At 36.7% G+C, this 25,620-nt stretch overlaps 2 protein-coding genes across 13 annotated transcripts; one reads left to right on the forward strand and one right to left on the reverse strand.

Moving 5' to 3' along the window:
- Positions 1–388: 388 nt before the first annotated feature.
- Positions 389–2,723, forward strand: LOC114300539 (cytochrome P450 81C13). The gene is made up of 2 exons (XM_028245404.2): positions 389–1,426; positions 1,967–2,723. Exons 1-2 carry the CDS (start codon positions 551–553, stop codon positions 2,576–2,578), a joined length of 1,488 nt encoding a protein of 495 aa, XP_028101205.2. The 5' UTR covers positions 389–550; the 3' UTR covers positions 2,579–2,723.
- Positions 2,724–4,478: 1,755 nt separating this feature from the next.
- On the reverse strand, positions 4,479–25,604 carry LOC114300543 (uncharacterized). 12 transcript variants are annotated; one of them, XM_082921928.1, is made up of 6 exons: positions 25,204–25,604; positions 23,702–23,806; positions 22,926–23,581; positions 18,348–18,407; positions 16,133–16,212; positions 11,624–15,278 (listed from the first exon to the last, which is right to left on the reverse strand). In XM_082921928.1, exon 6 carries the CDS (start codon positions 14,770–14,772, stop codon positions 13,531–13,533), a length of 1,242 nt encoding a protein of 413 aa, XP_082778054.1. In that variant the 5' UTR covers positions 14,773–15,278; positions 16,133–16,212; positions 18,348–18,407; positions 22,926–23,581; positions 23,702–23,806; positions 25,204–25,604; the 3' UTR covers positions 11,624–13,530. The 12 variants fall into 12 exon arrangements, 9 of the variants coding, with proteins under 9 accessions (XP_082778054.1, XP_082778053.1, XP_082778056.1 ...); XM_082921927.1 differs by having other exon boundaries at positions 16,099–16,212; XM_082921932.1 differs by having other exon boundaries at positions 15,018–15,278; positions 22,926–23,053.
- Positions 25,605–25,620: the final 16 nt, after the last annotated feature.

The raw sequence follows: 25,620 nt of genomic DNA on the forward strand, positions 1-25,620 counted from the left end.
TTAATAAAAATTTAAAAAATTCAGATTGAAATATTAAAACTCTCACAAATTTTGAGGATTAAAAATTTCTTTTTACTTAATGTATAGTATAGATAAAGTTAAGTGAAATGCCCTAAAACTAGAGGTAGACAAAATCCAAGTCAAGACAAGCCATTGGAGGCCAAGAATGTCTGTCACAAGTATATCACTATAAAACTTAGGGCAAATTACTTATACTTTTTGAGATTTAACAAAATTACAGATATTTCTTAAGATTTAAGAAATTATAGATACTCCTCTGAATGTACTATTTGCATAACAAATTATGGAATAAATTATTATAAAAATATAAATCTCAAGGGACAATTTATTATGAAAATATAAATCTCAAAAAATATCTGTAATTTCTAAAATCTCGATAATATCTGTCATTTAGCTCAACTTTGAAGAGGTATATGTAATTAGATTTGCCCTAAAACGCGTCACTGTGTTTCAAACTTCACATTCAAATTAATTCCTGGATCACAACCAAACTTTCCAAATTCTACACTAAAACTTGCTTCCCTTTGTCATGGAAAACTTGCCCTATTACTTGGCTCTGCTACTCTTCTCACTCGTCATATTCAAACACTTCTTCCATCGCAATTCCAAATTACCACCAAGCCCCTTCGCTCTCCCCATAATCGGCCACCTCCACCTCATCAAAAACTCACCCCAGGAAGCATTAAATCACTTATCATCCAAACACGGTCCTATTTTGTTTCTCCGATTTGGCTCTCGGCCTACCCTGGTCGTCTCCTCTCCCTCCGCCGTCGAAGAATGCTTCACCAAGAACGACGTCGTATTCGCGAACCGCCCGCGATCGATCGCCGGCGATTACTTAACCTACAATTACACCGCCGTCGTGTGGGCTCCGTACGGCGACCTGTGGCGGAGCCTCCGCCGCCTCGCCGTCGTTGAACTCTTCTCTTCCAAAAGCCTCCAGAAGTCCTCGATCGTCCGCGAACAAGAAATTCGTAACATTCTCTCTCACTTGATGAAGATTGGGAATCGAGAGGTGGATTTGGAGTACTGGTTCACTCTATTGACATTCAATATGACGACGAGGCTCGTTGCTGGTGATCGATGCGTGAGGGATGAGGATGCAGGGACGGAATTGGGGAAGCGATTTGTTGAAGGATTGAAGGAGAAGTTTCTTAGGAGTTCGCCGTCGAATTTGTGCGATTATGTTCCGATTTTGAGATGGATTGATTACGGAGGGGTGAAGAAGAGTATGGTGATTTTGCAGAAGAAGAGAGATGAGTTTTTGCAGGGTTTGATTGATCAGGTTCGGCGAAAGAGAGCCGATGAGGGAGGCGATAAGAAAACGTTGATCGGAACTCTGTTATGCCTCCAAGAATCGGAACCTGATTTTTATACGGACGATCTCATCAAGAGTTTAATACTGGTAAGTGTTATATGATTTTCCTTTTCCTACTTGTTTTACTTCATTATTTATCATCAATGTATGCATCTTCAATACAATAATGATTGATGTATGCTCTCTATTAGGATCGATCTTTATCAATTTATGATTTTTAAAAATAAATGATTTTTTGGTACTATAATATTACTAATACCGCTGCGGCCGCCATCATCACCACCATATAACCACTAAATAATAACATTTTTACTTTTAAGAGAAAAAATAGGTATGAGGAAGTTTTTTTATTTACAAATTATGTTCGTATTCTTATCTTCACATTATTTTTGTGAGTTTGTTTACAGGGTATGAAAATTCTAAGTTGTGCTAATTGAATGAGTCTATTCTATTGACTAAACTGTTAATAATACATATCCATCATTTTCATGGGGCTTGACAAAATGGCTATTACATCACATAATTATATATTTTTCTTTTTAATTCAGGTAATGAGGTTGGGAGAGGCTTAAGTTGAATGACTTCTTAATTTTTAATGTTGTTAAGACATGTTTAACATGTGTTTAGGTGATGTTTTTGGGAGGAACAGGAACATCAATAGTCACGATGGAACGGGCAGTGTCGTTTCTTTTAAATCATCCGTCGACGTTCCAGAAGGCCAGAGCAGAGATTGACAACCAAGTTGGACATAGGCGTTTGCTAGATGACTCGGATCTTTCCAAGCTTCCCTTTCTCCAATGTGTCATCAATGAAACCCTAAGGCTATATCCTCCTGCGCCGCTTCTATTACCACGTTATTCATCTGAAGATTGCACTGTTGGGGGATTTGAAATACCTCGCGGTACGACTCTGTTGGTGAATGCTTCGGGCTTGCATAGGGATCCCAAGGTTTGGGAAGAGCCTGACAAGTTCAAGCCGGAGAGGTTTGAAGGGGAAAGAGAAGGATTCAAATTTGTTCCATTTGGAATAGGGAGGAGGGCGTGTCCTGGTGCCAACATGGGTGTGCGGGGAATTTCCTTGGCTTTGGGCTCACTTATTCAGTGTTTTGAATTGGAGGAGGTTCGAGAAAAAAAGAGCTTGATCATAGATTCAAAACCTCTGCTCAAGGCTGAAGCTTTAGAGGTCGTGTGCATTCCAAGAAAAAATGCACTTGAACTCCTCTCTCAATTTCAAAATTGAAGTGTGCTAATGGATCTTTATTTTTAGCTAGTTATGATTAGGCTAGTCAACGGATCAGATTTTCCATAATCGGAATCCCATCTGATCTGACAGATTGAATAAGAAATCATCTTAATCAAGTTTATCCAATTATTCAATTCGAAAATATGATCCAATTGAATTTAGATGTGATTTTACTATAGGATTATTGGATTTGATATATATATATCATTATGTGATTATCGTATTGTATTTTATTGTAATGTTATAAATAACATTTCAAAATTTTTGGAATTTATCCCACGAAATAAGTATAATAGATAATGACAGCCACACATCATACTTAAAATTTTAGGCTTATTTTATTTTATGAGAGATTAAAAGATAAAAATTAAAGTGCAAGAAGTTTAAACCAAGTTAATATAATTTTTTTTTTGTTGGTGTGTGTGTGTGTGGGGGGATGTTATTGCCTTGCATGAATTATGATCCTTTCCATTCTAAAGTTATAATGGAAGATCTTCATTACATTATTTAAGGGTTTGTAATGATTCTTTTTAAATTTAAAATATTAATATCACAACCCATAGATATTATAACCCTCATTTGGCATGTTGGGTTAGAAGGCTTTTTTAGTTAAAATAGTCATAAAAAGACAAAATAGACAAAAAAGTTAATAAGACAAAATATCACATTTAAATCATAATCATTTTATTTTTTTTATCACAAAAATTTAAAAAATTAAAAAATCTAATCCAAAAGTGGTTTTTAGCCCTTAATTAAAATAGTAAAAAAAAATAAAAAAATCGAACTTATTTTCCAAACAAAGTTCACACAGAGAACCTCCATTACAATCATGGAATATAGAAGTTCTCAATCCCCCATGTATATATATATATATATATATATATACACACACAAAAGTAAAAGTTAAAGTATGTAAATCAGATCAGATCATATTATTACAAATTAGATAAATCATAGATTTTAGGGAAAATTATGTAAATAGATCATGTCCTTTACACGATGTGTCAATTTAGTCCCTGTAGTTTTAATTTTTTTGATTTTGCCCATTAATTTAACGAATTGTGTCATTTAGTCCAATAAATAACGGTTGTTAAGTTAAATTAACGGAAAGTCAAATAATGTGTCAATTTGGTTCCTGTATTTTTCACAATGTGTTAATTTAGTCTCTGTCAAAATCGAAAAAATTAAAACTATAGGAACCAAATTAACACATTATTTGATCTTCCGTTAAATTAATTTAACAACCGTTATTTATTGAACTAGAATGACACAATCTGTTAAATTAAGGGGCAAAATCGAGCAAATTGAAACTACAGGGATCAAATTGACATATCGTGTAAAGTACATGGACTATTTGTATAATTAACCCTAGATTTTATAACATTACGAGATTGGGCATTTGTTAACGGATTCAGATTGAATCTAATCTGTTAATTGGCCTACTTATTGCAATTGTCTTCTTTTTTTATTTTTTTATTTTATATTAATTTATATCTTTTTGTTGGGAAAGCGATTTGTTGAAGGATTGATAGAGAAGTTTCTTGTGAGTTCGCCGTCAAATTTGTGCGATTATGTTCCAATTTTGAGATAGATTGATTACGGGTAGTTGAGGAAGAGTATGGTGATTTTGCAGAAGAAGAGAGATGAGTTGTCACGACCCAAACCCGCCCTTAAAGGTTTAGCATCGTAACCAGCCAGTAATCCTTGGATTACTGAAGGCCTCTGAACGGAATAATATGTATAACAGGGGCTGCGGAAGCAAATATACAAAGTTACATAGTCCATAGAACCATGCAGACATATATAGAACAGAATATTTGAAACTTTCATATACATGTTTGCATACATACATATAAGGCATTAAAATACAGTAGCCTTACATCATCCAAGCCACATATACAAGATTCCTACGTGTTCAGGCCAGACAAAAACATTTCAGAAATACAAAAGTCCTAACAACTACAAACTCGAGTAGATCTCAAAAGGGAACCTCAACGAGAGGCATGATGGCTGGCTGACACCAAAACTCGCCAGGCGGTATCTCAGGCCTGGTCATGCGCTTGCTCACCTAAATACATATAAATAATATAGTGAGCTAAAGTGCAGTGAATAATAACTAGGTAAAGGGTTTTAATGAATGATATCCAGCACAAGTTAGGATTCAGAATTTATATCAGAAACATATTCAGATTTCAAATCAGAAATAGATTCAGATACACACTCATGTTTATATTCAGATTTTTCATAAGATCATACGTGGTACACCCATTAGCTATCATATCAACTTGGTCCAAAGACTCACATGCATAGTTGGTACCAACGACCATGAAGGTCCATATCTTGCGTGCAAGTAGCCATGGTATTGTTACCCCCAAGCGAGGGCCACATGAATATAGGCCTCGGTATTGTTACCCCCGGGCATGGGCCACGTGAATATAAGCCACAGTATTGTTACCTCTAGACGAGGGCCACGTGCAGATTGGTCGCGGTATTGTTACCCCTGAGCGAGGGCCACGTGAACTAAGGGTGCCACAAATACATTTCAAAAAATTAGACATTCATTCATAATTCATAAAATAGCATTTCAAAAAACGGATCGTATCATATCAATCAGAAAATGCTTAAAGTTAAACATAACTTTACAGAGTTATTACTCACAGTTGCCTTCGGGTACAGATAAACAGAGCAGATTAATCAAGTGATCTGAGACACACGACCTACACAAGCATACATACAAACACACACTTGTAACGTACTATCAAATTATACATAACTTGCTTTATTTATTCTTGGCGTGCCTTTAGTCTTTGTCCCTATCATAGAGTCTTAAACATGGCCTAGGAATGCCTAGAATGGAAAGAGGATGCAAAAATGCACTTGGAAACATTTCTCAGATTTGCTGAAAATAAGGTCCACACTCGAGGGTGGATTTCCCCGCTCGAGCGGACATGCAGAAAGTGAAGGTTCGCTTGAGCGTGGCTTTCCCCCGCTCGAGCGGACTGCAAAACTTGACAAAAGTACTGGATGCATGAATTTCACGCGCGACAGACGCTCGAACTCTGCTCGAGCGTGAGACTCAGACCTTCGCTTGAGCGTTAATTCCCCCGCTCGAGCGGACTGCAAAACACATGAACTTCTGGATATATGCGTTTCACGCTCGAGCGAGCATCATGGCGCTCGAGCGAAAGTGCACGCATTCAGAGTGCCCGCTCGAGCGTGAACTTCCACGCTCGAGCGTGCATCCAAAACCTGAAATTTTCAGATTTGGTTTCCAAGTTCTAAACTCAAACTCAATGCATCAAACTCAATTTTTCTGGGCCAAAACTTGAGAAAACACTTAGGGACTCATAATACAACATGTTTAAGGGGTCAATTTAAGAAATCAAGGCCCAAAAGCTTGCCAATTCTTTAAAATCCAAATCAAAACTTTATATCAAATACATGCATGCAATGTCTTGAGTGTAAACTTTTAAAACCCAGAGGAAATGAGATGTAAAGTACAAAATCATGTTGAATACTCAAAATTATGCAAGTCTAGGCTCATACATGTGAGTATTTGTTGAAAATTAACTCAAAATGAATGTATTATGCATGCATGCATGGTTTAACTTAAATTCAATCATTTCTAGCTCAAATCTTAGACTTATTCACAAGATCTTCTTGAATTCATGCTCTTGATGACTCATATACATAGTTTATGGGTTAAATTCTTACCTCAATTGGATTTTAAAGAGTCAATTCCTTGAGCTTCCAAGCTAATTCTTCTGAATGCCTTTTAATGCTCTACAATCCCCTTTTCAAGCTTGAATTCTCTCTCTTTCTATGTTTCTACTCTCCCTCATGTTTTTCTCTAGAATGGCTCAACAAGCATTCAAAAATGGATGGGAGAGATGAGTGGGGTCCAAAAGAAATGGTATTTTTATTAGTTCAAGTCATAGGCACTTAAGTGGAGTTAAATCAATCCTATTTAATCGTTCCGAAACGAATTTTAATTAAGCCTACCATAAAATTTTAAAAATTCCAATTAATACATAACTACGCCAATTTCTGATTCGGATGCCGATAAGGTCTTCCATTCACAAACCGAAACCAAAACATGAACAGATCTTTCTACAGCAGACAGATAGAAACACAATAATGCAAAGCATACGTGCAAATTAATTCAAAATCCCTCCTTAATTACTATTAGGCATAATTAAGTACGGATTAACGTTATACAGGGATCGGGGTTGTTAGTCTCCCCCCCTTAAAAGAGTTTAGTCCTCCAAACTTAAATTACCTTCATTCTGGAAGAACATTGGGTCCAATGGAAACAAATCTGGATATTTTTTCATCATGTCTTCTTCTGTTTCCCAAGTTGCATAAGTTCCTCCATGATTCTGCCAATCCACATTCACTAACGGAATTTCTTTGTTTCTTAGTCTTTTAATCCTGTGGTTCACAATTTGAATAGGCATTTCCTCGTAAGTATAATCATCCTTTAACAGTGCATGAGTTGGCTCAATCATATGTAACGGATCCCTCAATAATTTCGAAGCATAGAGACATGAAAGACATTATGCATATGCTCCATAACCGGTGGTTAGGCCACCCGATACGTTACTAGGTTGATTTTCTCCAGAACTTCATATGGTCTAACATATCTTGGCGCCAACTTACCCTTGACACCAAACCGAGTTTGCCCTTTCATTGGAGTCACTTTGATAAACACATGGTCCCGAACTTCGTATTTCCTATCTCTTCTTCGAACATCAGCATAACTCTTTTGTCGGCTCTATGCGGTTTTCAGTCTCTGCTGAATCAGCTTAACATTTTCAGTTGTTTCTTGCACAAGTTCCTGTCCCAACAACGGTTTGTCACCTACTTCGGCCCAGCAAATCGGAGATCGGCATTTCCTACCATACAAAGCTTCATAAGGAGCCATTTCGATGTTTGAATGGTAACTGTTGTTATACACAAACTCGGCCAATGTCAAGTAGGTCTCCCAGTTCCCTTGGAAATCTAAGACACACATTCTGAGCATATCTTCCAAGGTTTGGTTAGTCCGTTCAGTCTGTCCATCGGTTTATGGGTGATAGGCACTACTCAACCTCAGTTAAGTCCCCAATGCCTGTTGCAAACTCTGCCAAAATCTTGACACAAACTTTGAGTCCCTGTCAGATACAATAGATACTAGCATTCCATGCAATCTCACAATCTCAGTCATATAAATATTGGTCAATTTGTCTGTATTATAAATAGATTTAACAGGTAGGAAATGAGCAGACTTAGTTAAACGGTCTACAACGACCCAAATAAAATCCATACCTCGGGAATAGTGAGGCAATCCCACTATGAAATCCATGGTTATGTGCTCTCATTTCCATTCTGGTATTGGAAGTGGTTGCAGTAAACTAGCTGGTCGTTGATGTTCAGCTTTAACCTGTTGGCAATGTAGATATCTAGCCACAAAATCTGCAATACTCTTTTTCATTCCAGGCCACCAAAAATTATGTCTCAAATCATGATACATTTTTGTGTTTTCCAGATGCATGGAAAACTTTGTGTTGTGGGCTTCAAACATAACACGCTTTCTCAAGTCACAGCAATTAGGTACACAAAGACGATTTTGAAATTTCAGCACATTATTCTCAAACACAAATTCTGGTCTCGGCTTTTAATCAAGTTCTTCTACAACCTTTTTCAAGTATTCATCTTCAAGTTGCTTCTCTTTGACTTCTTCGATGATTGCAGGCTGAGCGGACATAGCGGCTAGTATTCTACCCTGTTCACGTTTCACGATCTCAATCTCATTTTTCTCCAAGTCATATAATAGTTCTTCTTGGCTGGTAAATTGTCGCGAGCCAAACCCGCCCCTACAGGTTTAGCATCGCAACCGGCTAGTAATCCTGGGATTACCAAAGGCTTCTAAGATAAATTAACATAATATTAGTGGCTAGCGGAAGCAAATAACAAATATACAATGTCCAATGAGCTGTGCAGACCTATATGAGACAGAAAAATTTTAAACTTTTTATGTACAGATATACACGTCATCCTTACGTCATAATATATATATACAGATTGAACAAAAAGGGACTTAGCCCCATTTACAAAATACACAAGACTTGTTTAACCAGGCAAGAAAACAAAACTTAAACTTTAAATTACATGGCCATAGTCACTTGACATATCCGGAACCTCCACGAGAGGTACATAGGTTGGCTGACAAAAACGGATTCCAGGCAGATGCCTCTAAGCCTAGTCACGCACCTGATCACCTACATACATAAATAATACAGTGAGCTAGAGCCCAGTGAATAATAACAGAGTAAAGGGTTTTAATGAATGATGTCCATCACTGAGTTAGAAATTATAGTTTATATCAAAAACATATTCTTATCGGAAACAGAGGCTTATGCATATTCAGATTTCAATTCAGAAATAGATTCAGATACATGTTCATATTCATATTCATATTCATATTCATATTCATATTCATAATCAGATTTTGCATAAGATCATACGTGGTACACCCATTAGCTAACATATCAACTTGGTCTTGAGACCCACATGCATAGTCGGTACCGACGACCATAAAGGTCCATATCTTGCGCACAAGTCGCCATGGTATTGTTACCTCCAGGCGAGGGCCACGTGAATATAGGCCTCAGTATTGTTACCCCCGGGCAAGGGCCACGTGAATATAAGCCACAGTATTGTTATCCCTGGGCGAGGGCAACGTGCATATTGGCCACGGTATTGTTACCCCCAGGCGAGGGCCACGTGAACTAAGGATGCCACAAATACATTTCAAAAAATTGAACATTCATTTATAATCTATAAAATAACATTTCGAAAAACAGATCGTATCATATTAGTCAGGAAATACTTAAAGTTAAACAAACTTTACAGAGTGACTACTCACAGATAGTAGCAGAAGCAGATCAGATAGGTCAAGTAGACAATAGCGCGTGACCTACACAAACACATAGCATATATACATTGAAGCATGATATTACTCCCTTGATCAAACTTGACTTTCTTGTTTTCTGTCTAAATAATTCGAAGGCCCATTACGCTTATTTATTTATTTTTTTTAATCAGATGAATCGGGTTCTCATTTCACAAATCCCTTTTATTACTAAATTGTTCTTTTCTGAATAAACCAATTCCTCACTTGGCTTCTTAATCAAGTATCGCTAAGTTAATGACTTATTCTTTAATCAACTAATTTATGTTGATTGGTAGCTTATTGATCTTTATTGAGTCATAAATCATGTTTAGAATGCTTTGGGAAGAGATGAGAATAAAAATACGAACTAAATGTAACTTTCCAAAATATGTTGAGAATAGTTGTTCGCTCAAGCGAGCCTTTAGTCACTCGAGCGGTCTGTAAGAGACTATAAAAGTACTGAAAGCCTTCAATTTGCGCTCGAGCGGCAATTAGTCCGCTCGAGAGGTCTATAAATTTCAGAATTTCGAACTTCTCAAAAATGGCTTCCAAACGCATTTTCAATTCTTTTTAAATCCATGCATAACTTGATCAAAACCATGAAAATGCCTTAGAAAATATAAACACTTATTTATTCATAAATTATTTGCTCAAAATCTTGAAACATAATAATTAATTTATTTAAATCAAAACCTTACTTAATTTCAAAATCAAAACCCATGAACTCATGGTTTTCTAAACTTTTTTTTCAAAATCAAATGTACAATTAGAATATCAAATTTTGTAGAATTTGTTCATGCATATAAGAACTAGACTCAAACTCATGTAAGATATTCAAAAGCAAATCCAAAATAATTAGCTTCCATAATCAAACATGCATGTAACTCATTTTATGTTCAAAACCGAATTTCTTCCTAATTCCATGAATTTAATCTCAAATCCTTCTCAATCTCAAGAAATCTATGATGCATGTAAATTTATAATATCCATAGTAAAGGTTCAATCGCTAATTTTTAACATAATTTTCAAACACCTCCAAAATCCAATTAAACTTGTACATATAAAATTCAACCTACCAATTTCATGATTCTACTTTCAATTTGGGCAAAATCCTTATTTATCATCATGAATCAACTTAGGGTTTTCAAGAAAATCAAGAATTTCAAGAAAAATTCAAACTTCTTAAACCATTACTTTTTATTCCAATTTTCCCATTGATTATACACCTAAGATTCATAATCCATAATATTAACCCAACAATTGAACCCCCAACACTTCAAACCCTAAACCCCCAAATCTCATGATGTAACACTATATGCTAAAAAAATGTAGATTTTGCATTTATATAATCAAAATACTACAAATCTATCTATTAATGTAAGTATTGAAGAAGAACTAGGACCCCTACCTTAAGAATCAAGCAAGAGAGCAAAGCTTTGAGAAAAATCCTTTGCAAACCCGAATTCCAATCGGTTGAAAATGTTGAGCTTCAAGCCTTCTTCACTTTTTGGTAAGAGATCTTGGTCAATTCTTAGGGAAATGGAAGGCATTTGAGGTCAAAACCTAGGGTTTTCGAACCTAGGGTGAGAGGAATGAAGAGAGGAGATGAAAGTGAGAAGAATGATCTTGAAAAGTGCCTTTAAACTTGCTGAATTTGCGCAATCCGCTCGAGCGTACCTGCTTCCAGCACAGATTCCAAAACTTCAAACAGGCATAACTCTCTCATCTGGACTCCATTTTAGGTCGTTCTTGTGTCCAAATTGAAGCCCTGAAAACAATATTTTCAATAATTCTAGCCTCACACCCAAATTCAAAGTGTGGAAAAAGAAAAGGGCAAAAGAGTGACGGCTGATCGTAGGTAAATTATTCGAATTAAAGTTTTTGATTCAATCTTATTTTACCATCATGTTACCACCTCAATCAATACCCCAAAATAAAATAAGGAGGTTCCAAATACACTAATAAAAATGTCAAGGGCAAACTCACTTTCCATGCTCGAGCGTCGCTTTCCACGCTCGAGCGCACTGACCAACAAAGCTGTCTGCTCGAGCGACCACTCCTACGCTCGAGTGGGAATTCACAACTCTCAGAATTTCAGACCGTCTACAAAAATACTGAGAACCTCTCAAGTCCGCTCGAGCGTCAACTTCTCCGCTCGAGCGGAGGGAGAAATTCTAGATAGTTACATAAATAAACATGACAAATTTCCCATTGACTTTCGGCTCAAGGCATCTGCTACGGTATTAGCTTTTCCTGGGTGATACAAAATCTGCAAATCATAATCTTTAATTAGCTCTAACCATCACCTCTGTCTCATGTTCAATTCTTTTTGGGTGAAGAAATATTTCAAGCTTTTATGACCGGTATGCACCTCACAAGTTACCCCATACAAGTAGTGACGCCAGATTTTCAAGGCAAAAACCACAGCTGCCAGTTCCAGATCATGGGTTAGGTAGTTCTTTTCATGAGGACGAAGCTGTCGAGAGGCAAAAGCAATTACATTCCCATTTTGCATCAGTACACAGCCCAACCCTTTATACGAAGCATCACTATAAATCTGAAACCCATTAGTACCATTAGGTAAGGTTAGGATCGGTGCAGTTACCAGTCTGGTTTTCAATTCTTGAAAAGTTGCTTCACGTTGATCATTCCAATTAAACTGTACATTCTTCTGTGTCAATTGTGTTAATGGCATTGCAAGCTTTGAGAAGTCTTTCACAAATCTTCTGTAATAACCAGCTAGTCTTAGAAAACTTTTAACTTCTGTTACATTTTTCGGTCTAGGCCAATCCACAATAGCTTCAATCTTCTGAGGGTCAACAGAAATGCCCTCCTTATTGATTACATGTCCCAAAAATGCTACACTGTCAAGCCAGAATTCATATTTGGACAATTTAGCATACAATTTCTTTTCTCTCAAAATCTGCAAGGTAGTTCTCAGATGGTTCCCATGTTCTTCTCTGTCTTTAGAATAAACCAAAATGTCATCAATAAACACAACAATGAATTCATCGAGATAGTGTTTGAAAACCCTATTCATTAGGTCCATGTAAGCTGCAGGCGCATTTGTTACCCCAAAAGGCATTACCAAAAATTCATAATGTCCATGTCTAGTCCTGACTGCAGTTTTCTCTACATCCTCTACTTTAACCTTTAACTGATGATATCCAGACCTAAGATCAATATTTGAGAACACTTTGGTTCCTTGGAGTTGATCAAACAAATCATCTATTCAGGGTAATGGATATTTATTCTTAATGGTCACCCTGTTCAGTTCCCGATAGTCAATACATAATCTCAAAGATCCGTCCTTCTTTTTGACAAATAACACTGGAGCACCCCAAGGTGAAGTACTCGAACGAATGAATTTCTTGTCTAAGAGTTCTTGGAGTTGGACTTTTAATTCTTTCAGTTCAGAAGTCGACATCCTATACAGAGTCTTGGAGATGGGCTGTGTTCTAGGTGTCACATCAATAGTAAATTCGATTTCCCTATCAACTAAATCCCCGGGTAGACTATTAGGAAACACATCAGGAAAATCACAAACCACAGGAATAGTTTCTACACTGGCACTATTCGGAGACACAATCAACACACTACACAAATAGCCCCGACACCCCGTTCTTAACAGTCTTCTGGCTTTCATAAATAAAATCAAGTATGGCGGAGGAACTACCCCATTCCCAATAAAAGTAAACTCAGGCATACCAGGTGGTTTAAATATGACGGTTTTATTCACACAATCAATAGTAGCACAATATTTAGTCAGCCAATCCATGCCCAGGATGCAATCAAAATGATTTATATTCAAAGGCAGCAAGTCAATGTATAATGTCATATCACCAATCAAAACATTACATGCCAGATAAACAAAAGCACATTTCATAGATTCTCCAAACGGTGTAGATACAGATAACATACATGGCATAAGTTCAAGCGGTCTAGTTAATTTCTGAGAGAAAGCATGCGACACAAATAAGTGCGTAGAACCAGAATCTATCAAGACATATGCATTCTAGGCACAAATGGAAATTATACCTGACACCACAGACTCTATATTCTGTACCTCTCCGGGCACTAGTGCGAACACTCTCCCTTGCTTCAATGTTTCATTGTTTGCATTACCCCTAACATCGGTCCTTGCATTTGATCTTGCTGCAGAAACAGACTCGGTTGAACTTGTCACAGGACGGCTAACCTCATTGGATCTCATCAGGCAATCCCTCACCATGTGGCCAGTCTTGCCACATCGAAAACACGTACCTAATGTTCGATAACAAGCACCTATGTGCTTCCTTCCACAGTTGGGATAGTTTGGAGTAGATCCGCTACTTTGGCTAGAGCTACTGGAAGATCCTGTATTTTGCTTCTTCGAAAATGACCGGCCTTTCTTGAAATTAAATCCAGTCCTCTTTCCTCTCCATTCGGTTATTGGAGTTGTAGTTTGTTTCTTAGCTGCTATTGTGGCTTCTGTCATCAATGCCCTGTTGAGCACTTCCACATAAGTAGGTAATTTTAGGACACCCACTCGATCAAATATTTCCAGGTCCAGTCCTCCCTCAAAATTTCGCTCTTTCTTGTAATCAGTGTCTACCATATGCGGAGCAAAACGAGCTAGTTCAGTAAACCTAGCTTCATATTCAGCCACAGACATTCTGTCTTGTTTGAGTTCTTGGAATTCTAAAACTTTTCGGTCCTTGAAGCATTGGGGAAAATATTGGTTGTAGAATATCTCGTTGAATTGTGCCCATGTCATGTCTCCATTGTTATTTCGAACCAGCAGCCACCATCTCCAGGCTTCATCTTTTAGAGTATAAATAGCCAAAAGGACTTTCTGAGTTGCAGAACAAGGAAATACTTCAAATAGCTTTTCCATTTCTAATAAACAGGTTTTTGCTTTCAATGGTTCAATACCACCGAAGAAGGTCGGCGTCTTCATTTTCATAAATTTCTGAGTCAAATTGATGATGTCATTATTGTCCGGTTCAGCTAGTACTGGTGGAGGCGGAGGAGGTATAGGTTGTTGTCTTTGTTGTTGTGTCATAGCTTCAGTCAATGCTGCAAGCATTTGTTCCATCCGGCCCATGCGAGGCTCTGAGGATTCACTTACATCATTTCCCCTTGCATTCTCCATGTTGCTATAGAGACACCAAATGATAGTAAACATAGGAATAATCTCATTCATTTCTTTCAATCTCATTTGCTCAGGTTTACGTTCAGTTTTCATATCCATTTGAATTACCACACACTCACACATGCAGAGAGAATGCCCCTAATTCTTACTAGGACGTCCTAAGCTCATATGGACCAGTGTGTGCGATAGAACACCTACTCTGATACCACTCTGTCACGACCCAAACCCGCCCCTAAGGGTTTAGCATCGTAACCGGCCAGTAATCCTTGGATCACCGAAGGCCTCTGAACAGAATAATATGTATAACAGGGGCTGTAGAAGCAAATATACAAAGTTACATAGTCCATAGAACCGTGCAGACATACATGGGACAGAATATTTGAAACTTTTATATACATATTTGCATACATACATATAAGGCATTAAAATATAGTAGCCTTACATCATCCAAGCCACATATACAAGATTCCTACGTGTTCAGGCCAGACAAAAACATTTCAGAAATACAAAAGTCCCAACGACTACAAACTCGGGTAGATCTCAAAAGGAACCTCCACGGGAGGCATGATGGCTGGCTGACACCAAAACTCGCCAGACGGTATCTCAGGCCTGGTCATGCGCTTGCCCACCTACATACATATAAATAATACAGTGAGCTAGAGCCCAGTGAATAATAACTAGGTAAAGGGTTTTAATGAATGATATCCAGCACAAGTTAGGATTCAGAATTTATATTAGAAATATATTCAGACTTCAAATCAGAAATAGATTCAGATACACACTCATGTTCATATTCAGATTTTTCATAAGATCATACGTGGTACACTCATTAGCTATCATATCAACTTGGTCCAGAGACCCACATGCATAGTCGGTACCAACGACCATAATGGCCCATATCTTGTGCGCAAGTAGCCATGGTATTGTTACCCCCAGGCGACGGCCACGTAAATATAGGCCTCGGTATTGTTACCCCTGGGCATGGACCACGTGAATATAGGCCTCGATATTGTTACCCCCGGGTATGGGCCACGTGAATATAAACCACAATATTGTTACCTTTAGGCAAGGGCCACGTGCAGATTGGCCATGGTATTGTTATCCCCGGGTGAGGGCCACGTGAACTGTTACGACCCAAACCCGTCCCTATGGGTTTAGCACCGTAACTGGCCAGTAATCCGAGATTACCGAAGGCCTGCTTAACAGTAAAACAGTAATACAGAGTACAGGGGCTGGCGAAAGCCAAAATAGTAATTAAAAGATGTCCAATGAGCTGTGATAATCTGTATGCAAAAAGACTTTTTAAACATATACACATTTCGACCATAACAGTATGTACATACATCAAATACAGGTATTCAGTTAGGAACCAAATCCCTACCATAACAGTACAGTAACAATCTATACAGTCTATACAAAACAGAGACAAAAAGGGAGAATCTAAAACACCCCGAAGCAGGCTTAGCTTGGCAGCACTTGGAACCTTGCAGTGAGGCACGTTGGTTGGTTTAACAAAACAAGAGCTAATCCGACGCTCCTAACTCCGGTCCGGTGCCTGAACACCTACATATATATATATATATATATATAAACAGTAAGCTAAAGCCCAGTGAATAACATATGCGTAAAGGGGTTAAGAATGAATGTCCTTTCAGTATTGAAAACGGTCGTTTATCAGTATATCAGTCATTCAGTTTGTGGCTCATAATTCATGCCATAACAATCATTCAGAAACTATAATAGTCATATGTGATACATCCGATAGCTAAACAGTACAGTAGGTCTTAACAGACCGAACAGTCAGTTGATGGCCATCATATCAGTAAACAATAATGGTTCCAACATAGGAACCGACAGAGATCTATGTAACAGTAGCAGTAACAGTTCAGTAATAGTAAATTGCTATGGATGCCACGAATACAGTTCACAAATAGGACAAACATTCATTCAGTAAACAGTGTCGTTTCATAAAGCAATACAGTCATTTATTCAGAAAATAATCTTAATTGAACATATCTTTACAACATAGTTACTCACAGAGTTCTGGGCTACAGATAAGCTAAAGCGTCCTCAGATGCCAACCCTAGACAGTTACAGAACGAACACACACTAAGCTACACAGTTGGGAAATAATAACTTAATCCCTAATTTGCCTCGGTGTGGTTCTACATCAATATCCTCATTAAGATGCCTTAAACTAGGCCTAAGAATGCCTAGGATGGAATGAGGATGCAAGGATGCATTTAAAAAACACTTTTCAAAATTTCAGAAAACAAGGGTCTCGCTCGAACGTGGCTTTCTATGCTCGAGCGGACATGCAGACAAAGGAGCTCCGCTCGAGCGTGACTTCCGTCGCTCGAGCGGACTGTAAGCTACAGTAAAAATACTGGATGCACAAAAATCACGCTTGACGGGCGCTCGATCCACGCTCGAGCGTGAGACACAAGTCCTCGCTCGAGCGGACTATAAACACATGCAAAGTACTGGATACATGCATTTCACGCTCGAGCGTCACTTTTCTCGCTCAAGCGGACTACACGAACACAAGGTGTACGCTCGAGTGTGGAGTTCCTCGCTCGAGCGTGGGTCCAAATTCTAGAAATTCCAGATTGAACCTTCAAGCTCAAAATCAACTTTAAATGTACCAAAATCGATCCTTTTAGGCTAATTTTCTGGAAAACACTTGTAAACTCATAGTATAACATGTTTTGAAGATCAATTTGAGAAATCAAAGCCCAAATGTAGTTCAATTGAGCACAATTTTCATCCAAAGCTCAAAAACATAATTTAAATGTAGCATGCAAGTGCTCAACCAAATTCAAAGCTTCAATGCAAGCTCAATTGAGTCTAAACTTCAAAAAACATGATGAATTCATGTACTAGAACTATAATATGAACATGCATGTAACAATTTCCATGAACATCACCTCAAAACTTCCATATAAGGACATGCATGCATGATACAAGCTTCAATTCAACAATCTTAAACCAATTCTTGACTTTAAAACTCAAATCTTCCAAGAACCATGCAAGAACTAACTTAACTCACAATTAAGAGGATAAATTTCATACCTAGGCTTGATGAATTCAAGCCTATCCTCCTACTCTTTCTTTCTCAATCGGTTTGTCTCTCAAAATGACTGAGCAAGAAGTATGTCTAAGTGTATTCAAGCCTCAAGGTGTTGGAGTAAGTGGCCCACTAAGCATGGCAATTTGGTAAATAAGTCCAACTCTTGTAAATTAGCATTATTTAATCCAATTTGAACATACCAAATCACATTTCAATTAAATATGCCAAAAAATCACATAAATTCTAGTCAACACATAACACTAATCATTTTTAGACTCGGCCGCCGATAAGGCCTTTAATTTGCAGTTTAAAACATAACATATGAACAGATCATTTAACAGTCAAACAGATAGACGTGCATTTAAACTAATACACGCAATCAATTAGCTCAGAATTTCAACCAATTCAATTACTTATCATGATCAGTCTCAGTTTAGCAGTAATCGGTGGTGTTATCAGTAAACAGTAGTGAGGGTTGTTACATGAACTAAGGGTGCCACAAATACATTTTAGAAAATTGGACATTCATTCATTCATAATTCATAAAATAGCATTTTAGAAAACGGATCGTATCATATTAGTCAGAAAATATTTAAAGTTAACATAACTTTACAGAGTTATTACTCACAGTTGCCCTTGGGGTGCAGATAAACAGAGCAGATGAATCAAGTGGTCCGAGGCACGCGACCTACACGAACATCACGAACATACATACAAACACACACTTGTAACGTACTATCAAATTATACATAACTTGCTTCATTTATTCTTGGCGTTCCTTTAGTCTTTGTCCCCATCATAAAGTCTTAAACATGGCCTAGGAATGCCTAGGATGGAAAGAGGATGCAAAAATGCACTTGGAAACATTTCTCAGATTTACTGAAAATAAGGTCCACACTCGAGTTTGGATTTCCCCGCTCGAGCAGACATGCAGAAAGTGAAGGTTCGCTCGAGCGTGGCTTTCCCCCGCTCGAGCAGACTTCAAAACTTGACAAAAGTACTGGATGCATGAATTTCACGCGCGACGGACGCTCGACCTCCGCTCGAGCGTGAGACTCAGACCTTTGCTCGAGCATGAATTCCCCTGCTCGAGCAGACTGCAAAATACATGAACTTCTGGATATATGCATTTTACACTCGAGCGAGCATCATGACGCTCGAGCAAAAGTGCACGCATTCAGAGTGCCCGCTCGAGCGTGAACTTCCACGCTCGAGCGTGCATCCAAAATCTAGAATTTCCATATTTGGTTTCCAAGTTCTAAACTCAAACTCAATGCATCAAACTCAACTTTTCTGGGCCAAAACTTGAGAAAACACTTAGGGACTCATAATACAACATGTTTAAGGGGTCAATTTAAGAAATCAAGGCCCAAAACCTTGCCAATTCTTTAAAATCCAAATCAAACCTTTATGTCCAATACATGCATACAATGTTTTGAGTGTAAACTTTTAAAACCAAGAGGAAATGAGATGTAAAGTACAAATCATGTTGAATACTCAAAATTATGCTAGTCTAGGCTTATGTATGTGAGTATTTGCTGAAAATTAACTCAAAATGGATGTATTATGCATGCATGCATGGTTTGATTTAAATTTAATCCTTTCTAGCTCAAATCTTAGACTTATTCACAAGATCTTCTTGAATTCATGCTCTTGATGACTCATATACATAGTTTATGGGTTAAATTCTTACCTTTATTGGATTTTAAAGAGTCAATTCCTTGAGCTTCCAAGCCAATTCTTCTGAATGCCTTTTAATGCTCTACAATCCCCTTTTCAAGCTTGAATTCTCTCTCTTTTTATGTTTCTACTCTCTCTCACGTTTTTCTCTAGAATGGCTTAACAAGCATTCAAAATGGATGGGAGAGATGGGTGGGGTCCAAAAGAAATGGTATTTTTATTAGTTCAAGTCATAGGTACTTAAGTGGAGTTAAATCAATCCTATTTAATCGTTCCGAAATGACTTTTAATTAAGCCTACCATAAAATTCTAAAAATTCCAATCAACACATAACTACGCCAATTTCTAATTCGGATGCCAATAAGGCCTTCCATTCACAAACCGAAACATGCCAATAAGGCCTTCCATTCACAAACCGAAACCAAAACCAAAACATGAATAGATCTTTCTACAGCAGACAGATATAAACACAATAATGCAAAGCATACATGCAAATTAATTCAGAATCCCTCCTTAACTACTGTTAGGCATAATTAAGTACGGATTAACGTTATACAGGGATCGGGGTTGTTACATGAGTTTTTGTAGGGTTTGATTGATGTGGTTTGGGGAAAGAGAGCCAATTCTTCTGATGATCAAAACTCTGTTATGCCTCTGTTTGCACCACATTTTATTTTTCTATCGATTGTAACCTATTAATTATGGCCAAGTTTGATGATGATCTGTCGATTGAAATCATAAACTATTTTCAAAGAATAACCTTGACCACATTTATCTTTATTGTTATTATTTTTGTCGATAGACATGCTAATGTTGCATGACAGATGTGCTAAGGACGTAGCATGATGACATGTTAAATGGAGAGCCATAAAGTTAGCAATTGCAATAATTTGAAAGTTAGTTGCTGAGATCAATGAGTCAAGATCAAATCAAGCATCAAATCTGCAAAATGGTTCCTATCGAACATGAGATATGGATAATGTTGAGGAAATCATGGACTTGTTGAGGAAATCGTGGACTTAAGTTATCTCTTCCTCTCATGTGGCTGAACCTATAAATAGGCTAAGAGAGATACAACGAAGAATCAATCGATCATTATCAACCATCAAACACATTTGTGTAGAGTTATTTAGGAGTAGTTCTAAATTAGCCATTCTAGGAGTAGATTAAACTGATAGCTTTTTCCAACCCCTACTTCTCGTCTTTCTGTCGATTGCCATATTTCTTCAATTTTTTGTTCTTATTTAAGTTCTTGTAACTAGTGATAAATGACAATTTATTTGAATTAATACATATTCTATTTTGTTCCATTTCCTATTTATTTAATTACTTCTAGGGAAGTCCTTAATCTGTTTAAAGTGAAGAACTCAACCACAAAACCTAATTTTTATTTGTGTTTTCTTGAAATTTATTTGAGTCTGTTGATCAAATCATTGTCGATTGGACTTAAACTAGATTTTTATCAACATAAATTGGCACACCGAGTGAGACCATTCTAACTTGGAGTGATGATGATGAAGAAGCAGATTTATTCTTATGAAATCATGCCTTCAATAGGTATGCTTACATCTTGTGTACCCATGGATACAAACAGCCAATGGAGTGGCAATGTTGCCATGAAAACAGATTATCAGTGGAATGTCTCATTTTCTGAAAATTGCTAGTGTTATGGTGGTGGTTCTACCGTTTATTGTCAACATAATAGCGTGACAAATGATATGAAAAGAATGATTTGGCGTTGTGATAATGAAATTTATTAGTTCGGGAGTGAAATTTTAGCCCTAAAAGAAAAAATTAATTCTCTTTATAGGCAAAGTTTTCAAATAATTTCATCATCTCCGTAATATTTGAAGCAAAGAGATTTAAATTATCGTGTTGGAAAAATTCATCGACTGAAAGGCCAAATTTTTCTAATTGATGAAGAAATTTGATATTGGAAACAAAAATTAGAAGACATAATGGCCTATGAAAAATTAAGATATGAAAATAATGTGGCTCATGCTTCAATAATATGAACCGTTTTCAATGTGTAGAATTTGTCAAATAGTTTGGATCGTTTTGGAAGGATGGTTAAAAACAGGCTTTTTGAATTTTTTTTTTGAATTTTTTTTTTAAAAAAAAACATGTAAAAAAATTGAGAGATTATGTGACTCAGAATGAGTTAAAAGCTAGAAGATGGCTTTTAACCATCTTTCCAAAATACCCCTTTATCTCTGTAAAAAAATTACGTTGATCGGATATCAATAGCTATTTGATCATATCAAATTTTTGTCAACAATAAATATAATTTTCAAAATAAATTGTTGACAAAAATTTAATCCGATCAAGTAACTGTCAATATCCGATCAACATGATTTTTTACAAAGATAAAGTAGTCAATAAACTTTACATATTAATTGATTCAGATTATTAAGACAGAATGCGTAATGAATCCCATGAATCCAACAACATCGTCTTGGACTGGAGGTAAGCCAATTTTTATTAGAATAATGCTTGGGACCCCCTTTTGGGGGTCACCCCCTCACCCCTTTTGCCACGTGGCAGGTGGTGATTGGGGGAGCAGGAAAAAAAAGAAAAAGAAAAAGAAAAAGTAGCCAATGAGAGAGAGAGGGGGTCAAAGGGGGTGGGGGGAAAATGGGGGATGAATCATTGTTGTTTTTATTATTACTAGTTGGAACCCACGCGCTACGCACGTGGGGCCGCGTGGCAGTTATAATGCTTGTTGAAGAAATTTCTGTATATACAAGATGAGTTCTTTTTCTTTATTTTTACATTTTTTTTCTTTTGCCAACAAAAAATTTATTAATAAGATGAGTACAAACTGGGGAGAGAAATATGATCAGTTCAAAACAAGAACCAAACTGCACATCTTCAACACAAAAAAATCACATAACTATAATCACCTCCCATTTAGTTTCCTTCGTATTAAAGATTAAGTCATTTGTTGCATTCCACAATGTCTATAGAATTGCAAAAAAACACTCCCAAATGTTCCTTTCAACAATCAAGGCAACCAACTCTTCAACACTAGTGTGCCACCATCAACCCTACCATTGTGACCCTTCCACCATTACATCAACGGTTATTAGTACCCCTAGACTATAACCACTACTCCAACTCTAACCAAACATCGCAATTGCTACTCCAACACAAGAAATGCTAATGCTATCCTTTCCTAGTATTTCCAAACTACCAAAATCACATTCTTTAGGCACCACTTCTAATAGCTACCAAAATCAGATTCTTTAGGCACCACTTATAATAGCTTTATAGTAGCATATATGCGCTTACAAAATGCTGTATATTTGAGTTTCTCATCCAATGATGCTTCGTAAATTCAAAATTTTGGTCCCACCACAATCTTTTTTCTAAAAAACCCCAATTACAAAATATATGCACTTTTCCCTTAATATAGTAAGAAACACTACTCCTTTATCACAAAAAATATTTCTTAATTCCACCTAACCAAAAATTTGTTCTTAAAAATTTTAAATAAAATGTTCTTAAAAGTTTTACTTAATTTTACCTGGCCCAGCATCACCTCACCATTGATTCCACTTATGTTAATCCCGGCATAAAGGCAAGCCTTGTAGTGTGAATCAAAATCATCACGTCCAAAAGCTTTGTCGGCACTAGAACACAGTAGTATGGTCCCTAAGTTGCCATAACAAAAGGTTCAACTATAAGTCTTAGGCAAAAAGAAATAGCCACAAAAATATTCACCAGAGCATCTACAATAATTACTATTATATGTTATTGAATTCTTCACGATAAACAGCAAATTAAATTTGGTTAAGAGAAAAGGTGCATAACGAGGACTTCTTTATATATGTTTTTTAATAGCATTGGACAAGTGGCTCAAAATGATTAAAAGCTAACATAATATCATGTAATTTTATCCTTTTCGGTACACAGAAGGGGTTCTAAAGCATGTCAGCATCCAAAAGTTCACAAGGACTAAACCAGTAGACAAAATTCATCTACCAGGTTCAAGAAAATTCTAAAATTGGAGGACATGATCACTAAATATTATAACTCAGACAAAATAGAAAAATGAAATTGTTGATATTCAAAAAAAGTATCAATTTCATTATCTGAGGTCCAGGATAACCTCCCTTTGGCCACCCGATAGGCTACTTAACATCTTTTTGCAACAAGGTGTACTCTTGCTCAATACCATACCTATTTTAAAATTAAAATTCAAAATCAATTACAATCTCCAAAAGTTAAATGGACAAAGATACTCAAACAACAGTGGCAATTAAGTTTTTACAATATTTTGAAAAGGTTGAAATCCTTTACCAGGGTTCTTCAGCAACAACATCAGGGTGGCTGAAAATCATCTCAGCATTGTACCTCTTGTTCGTTGGAATTGGTTCACCAGCAGGAGTGTAAGCATCACACGACCTAAGACAATAATGATTAATGAGAAAGACAGCACAACAAAACTTTTTTAACACATCGTTTAAGATTTCACAATGAAAGTGCCCCAAAACCCAAATGAATTGAGGAAATGTTTCGTTTATTGGAACGATTTAAGGAAGGAATGGAATGACTATTCCTTGGCCTTCCAATGGAATGAAAATTCTCCTAAATTGGTGAATGGTGCTTTTATTTCCAATGTAAAATTCCTTTCCTTTTTACCGAACCAAACATGAGATGATTATTCTGATAGAATGACTACTCCATTCCAATGAACTGCATGAATGCAGTAACTCACCAATATATTGTTTTCCATCTTGAATGGATCTTTCAAAATTGCTTGAGGGCTGTTTTTTCAATTCAACAAAAACTGTTTATACACTACCAATCTACCGGTTTGGAAAAATGTTCTGAACTAGCATTTATTAAGGAAAAGTTTCCTAATTTGGAGCAAAATTGTTTCAATCTCATATATATAAGAAATATACATACAAATTGCTTAGGCAAAAACATATAGGGACGCATTAGATTTTTAAATCGAGGATAAGCCAGAACTTGTTTTGGCCTTAAAATGTCAATTCTCATCCGAAAGAAAACAAACAGATTAACAAAGAAATGCAGAAAATGATCATCAAGAAACAAATGTATAATTGAGAATGATAAACTAAGGGGTGTTTGGGAAGAAAAAAAATAGCCCAATTTAGGCTAAAATTCACAAAAAGACAAAATAGGCTAAAATAGCTAATAAAACAAAATATCACATCAAACCCATAATCATTTCACTTTTTCTCTCACAAACATCACATCCAACCACAAAAAAATCCAATTATCTTCCCAAACACAAAAATTTTAGCCTACTAAAATAGCTAAAAATTAAAATAGCCTACTAAAATAGCTACTTCCCAAACGAGGCCTAAATAAGTATAAACATAAATATACGATCAAAATTTACATTTCCTGAGAAATATCACTAAACAAGAAGCAAATATCACTAAAAGAAAATAAGAACATATTCAATCTTGTTTAATTCAAACTAAATGATTGACTTGGCCACTTGCGAGGCGCTTCTCGATCATTTTTTTATGTGTAGAGAAACCAAATAAACACATCACAAACTCTATCCACCCGAGAACAAATAAATTTGAAAAATTAATTGAAACAAACTAATTTGTAAGAAATAAGTCAGGCATTTTCCTTGAAATTTTGTTGCAATCTTAGAAAGAGGCTTTGCCATGAAGAGAATTTATGGGTTATTTTAGTTAGGCATATTGTCAAACAATTGGTATGCATAATTTCTCCACCATTAACAAGCTCGAAAACACATACAAATCAGGCATGAACATCTTAGTAGAAGACAAACAATGAGCAGGAATATCACCAACAAGTAGAGCAAGAAGATGGCGGTGCGAAATTTAAATGTTGCCCAACCAATTCTTCTACAAAGAGGTGCTCCAAGATTATAAAATCGAGGTACACCGAACAGAGGAAGCTTGTAGAAACCATTGAAATCTACACCAGTGCAAACAAATATGAAGGCAACCAAGGGTGAGATCAGCTAAACAAGCAAACAAAGAGTACCGCTTTCTTCTCAGCACACAAGAAACTTATGAGAGAGATAGATGGTGGGCTTTGGTTGGTTGGGCGATCGGCAAGATCAGGATGGAAGGAACACACTCTGAAGACAGCTCATTGTTTCTAGCGTCGTGTGTGTGGCTGAAGGCCACGTAGACAGCCCAAATCTACTTTGCAAACAAAGAAGCAATAGACTTACATCAGAAGCACCACTGTTACACCATACG

The sequence above is a fragment of the Camellia sinensis genome, chromosome 3 (assembly GCF_055761805.1).
Source record: "Camellia sinensis isolate YWXY chromosome 3, ASM5576180v1, whole genome shotgun sequence".
NCBI lineage: Eukaryota > Viridiplantae > Streptophyta > Magnoliopsida > Ericales > Theaceae > Camellia > Camellia sinensis.

Excerpts from the sequence above, each read along its gene's own strand:
- LOC114300543 (XM_082921930.1), bottom strand. The coding sequence starts at position 14,772 with ATGTGTGAGTGTGTGGTAATTCAAATGGATATGAAAACTGAACGTAAA.
- LOC114300539 (XM_028245404.2), top strand. The coding sequence starts at position 551 with ATGGAAAACTTGCCCTATTACTTGGCTCTGCTACTCTTCTCACTCGTC. Across the intron at positions 1,427-1,966 it reads TCATCAAGAGTTTAATACTG|GTGATGTTTTTGGGAGGAAC; the intron begins GTAAGTGTTATA and ends ACATGTGTTTAG.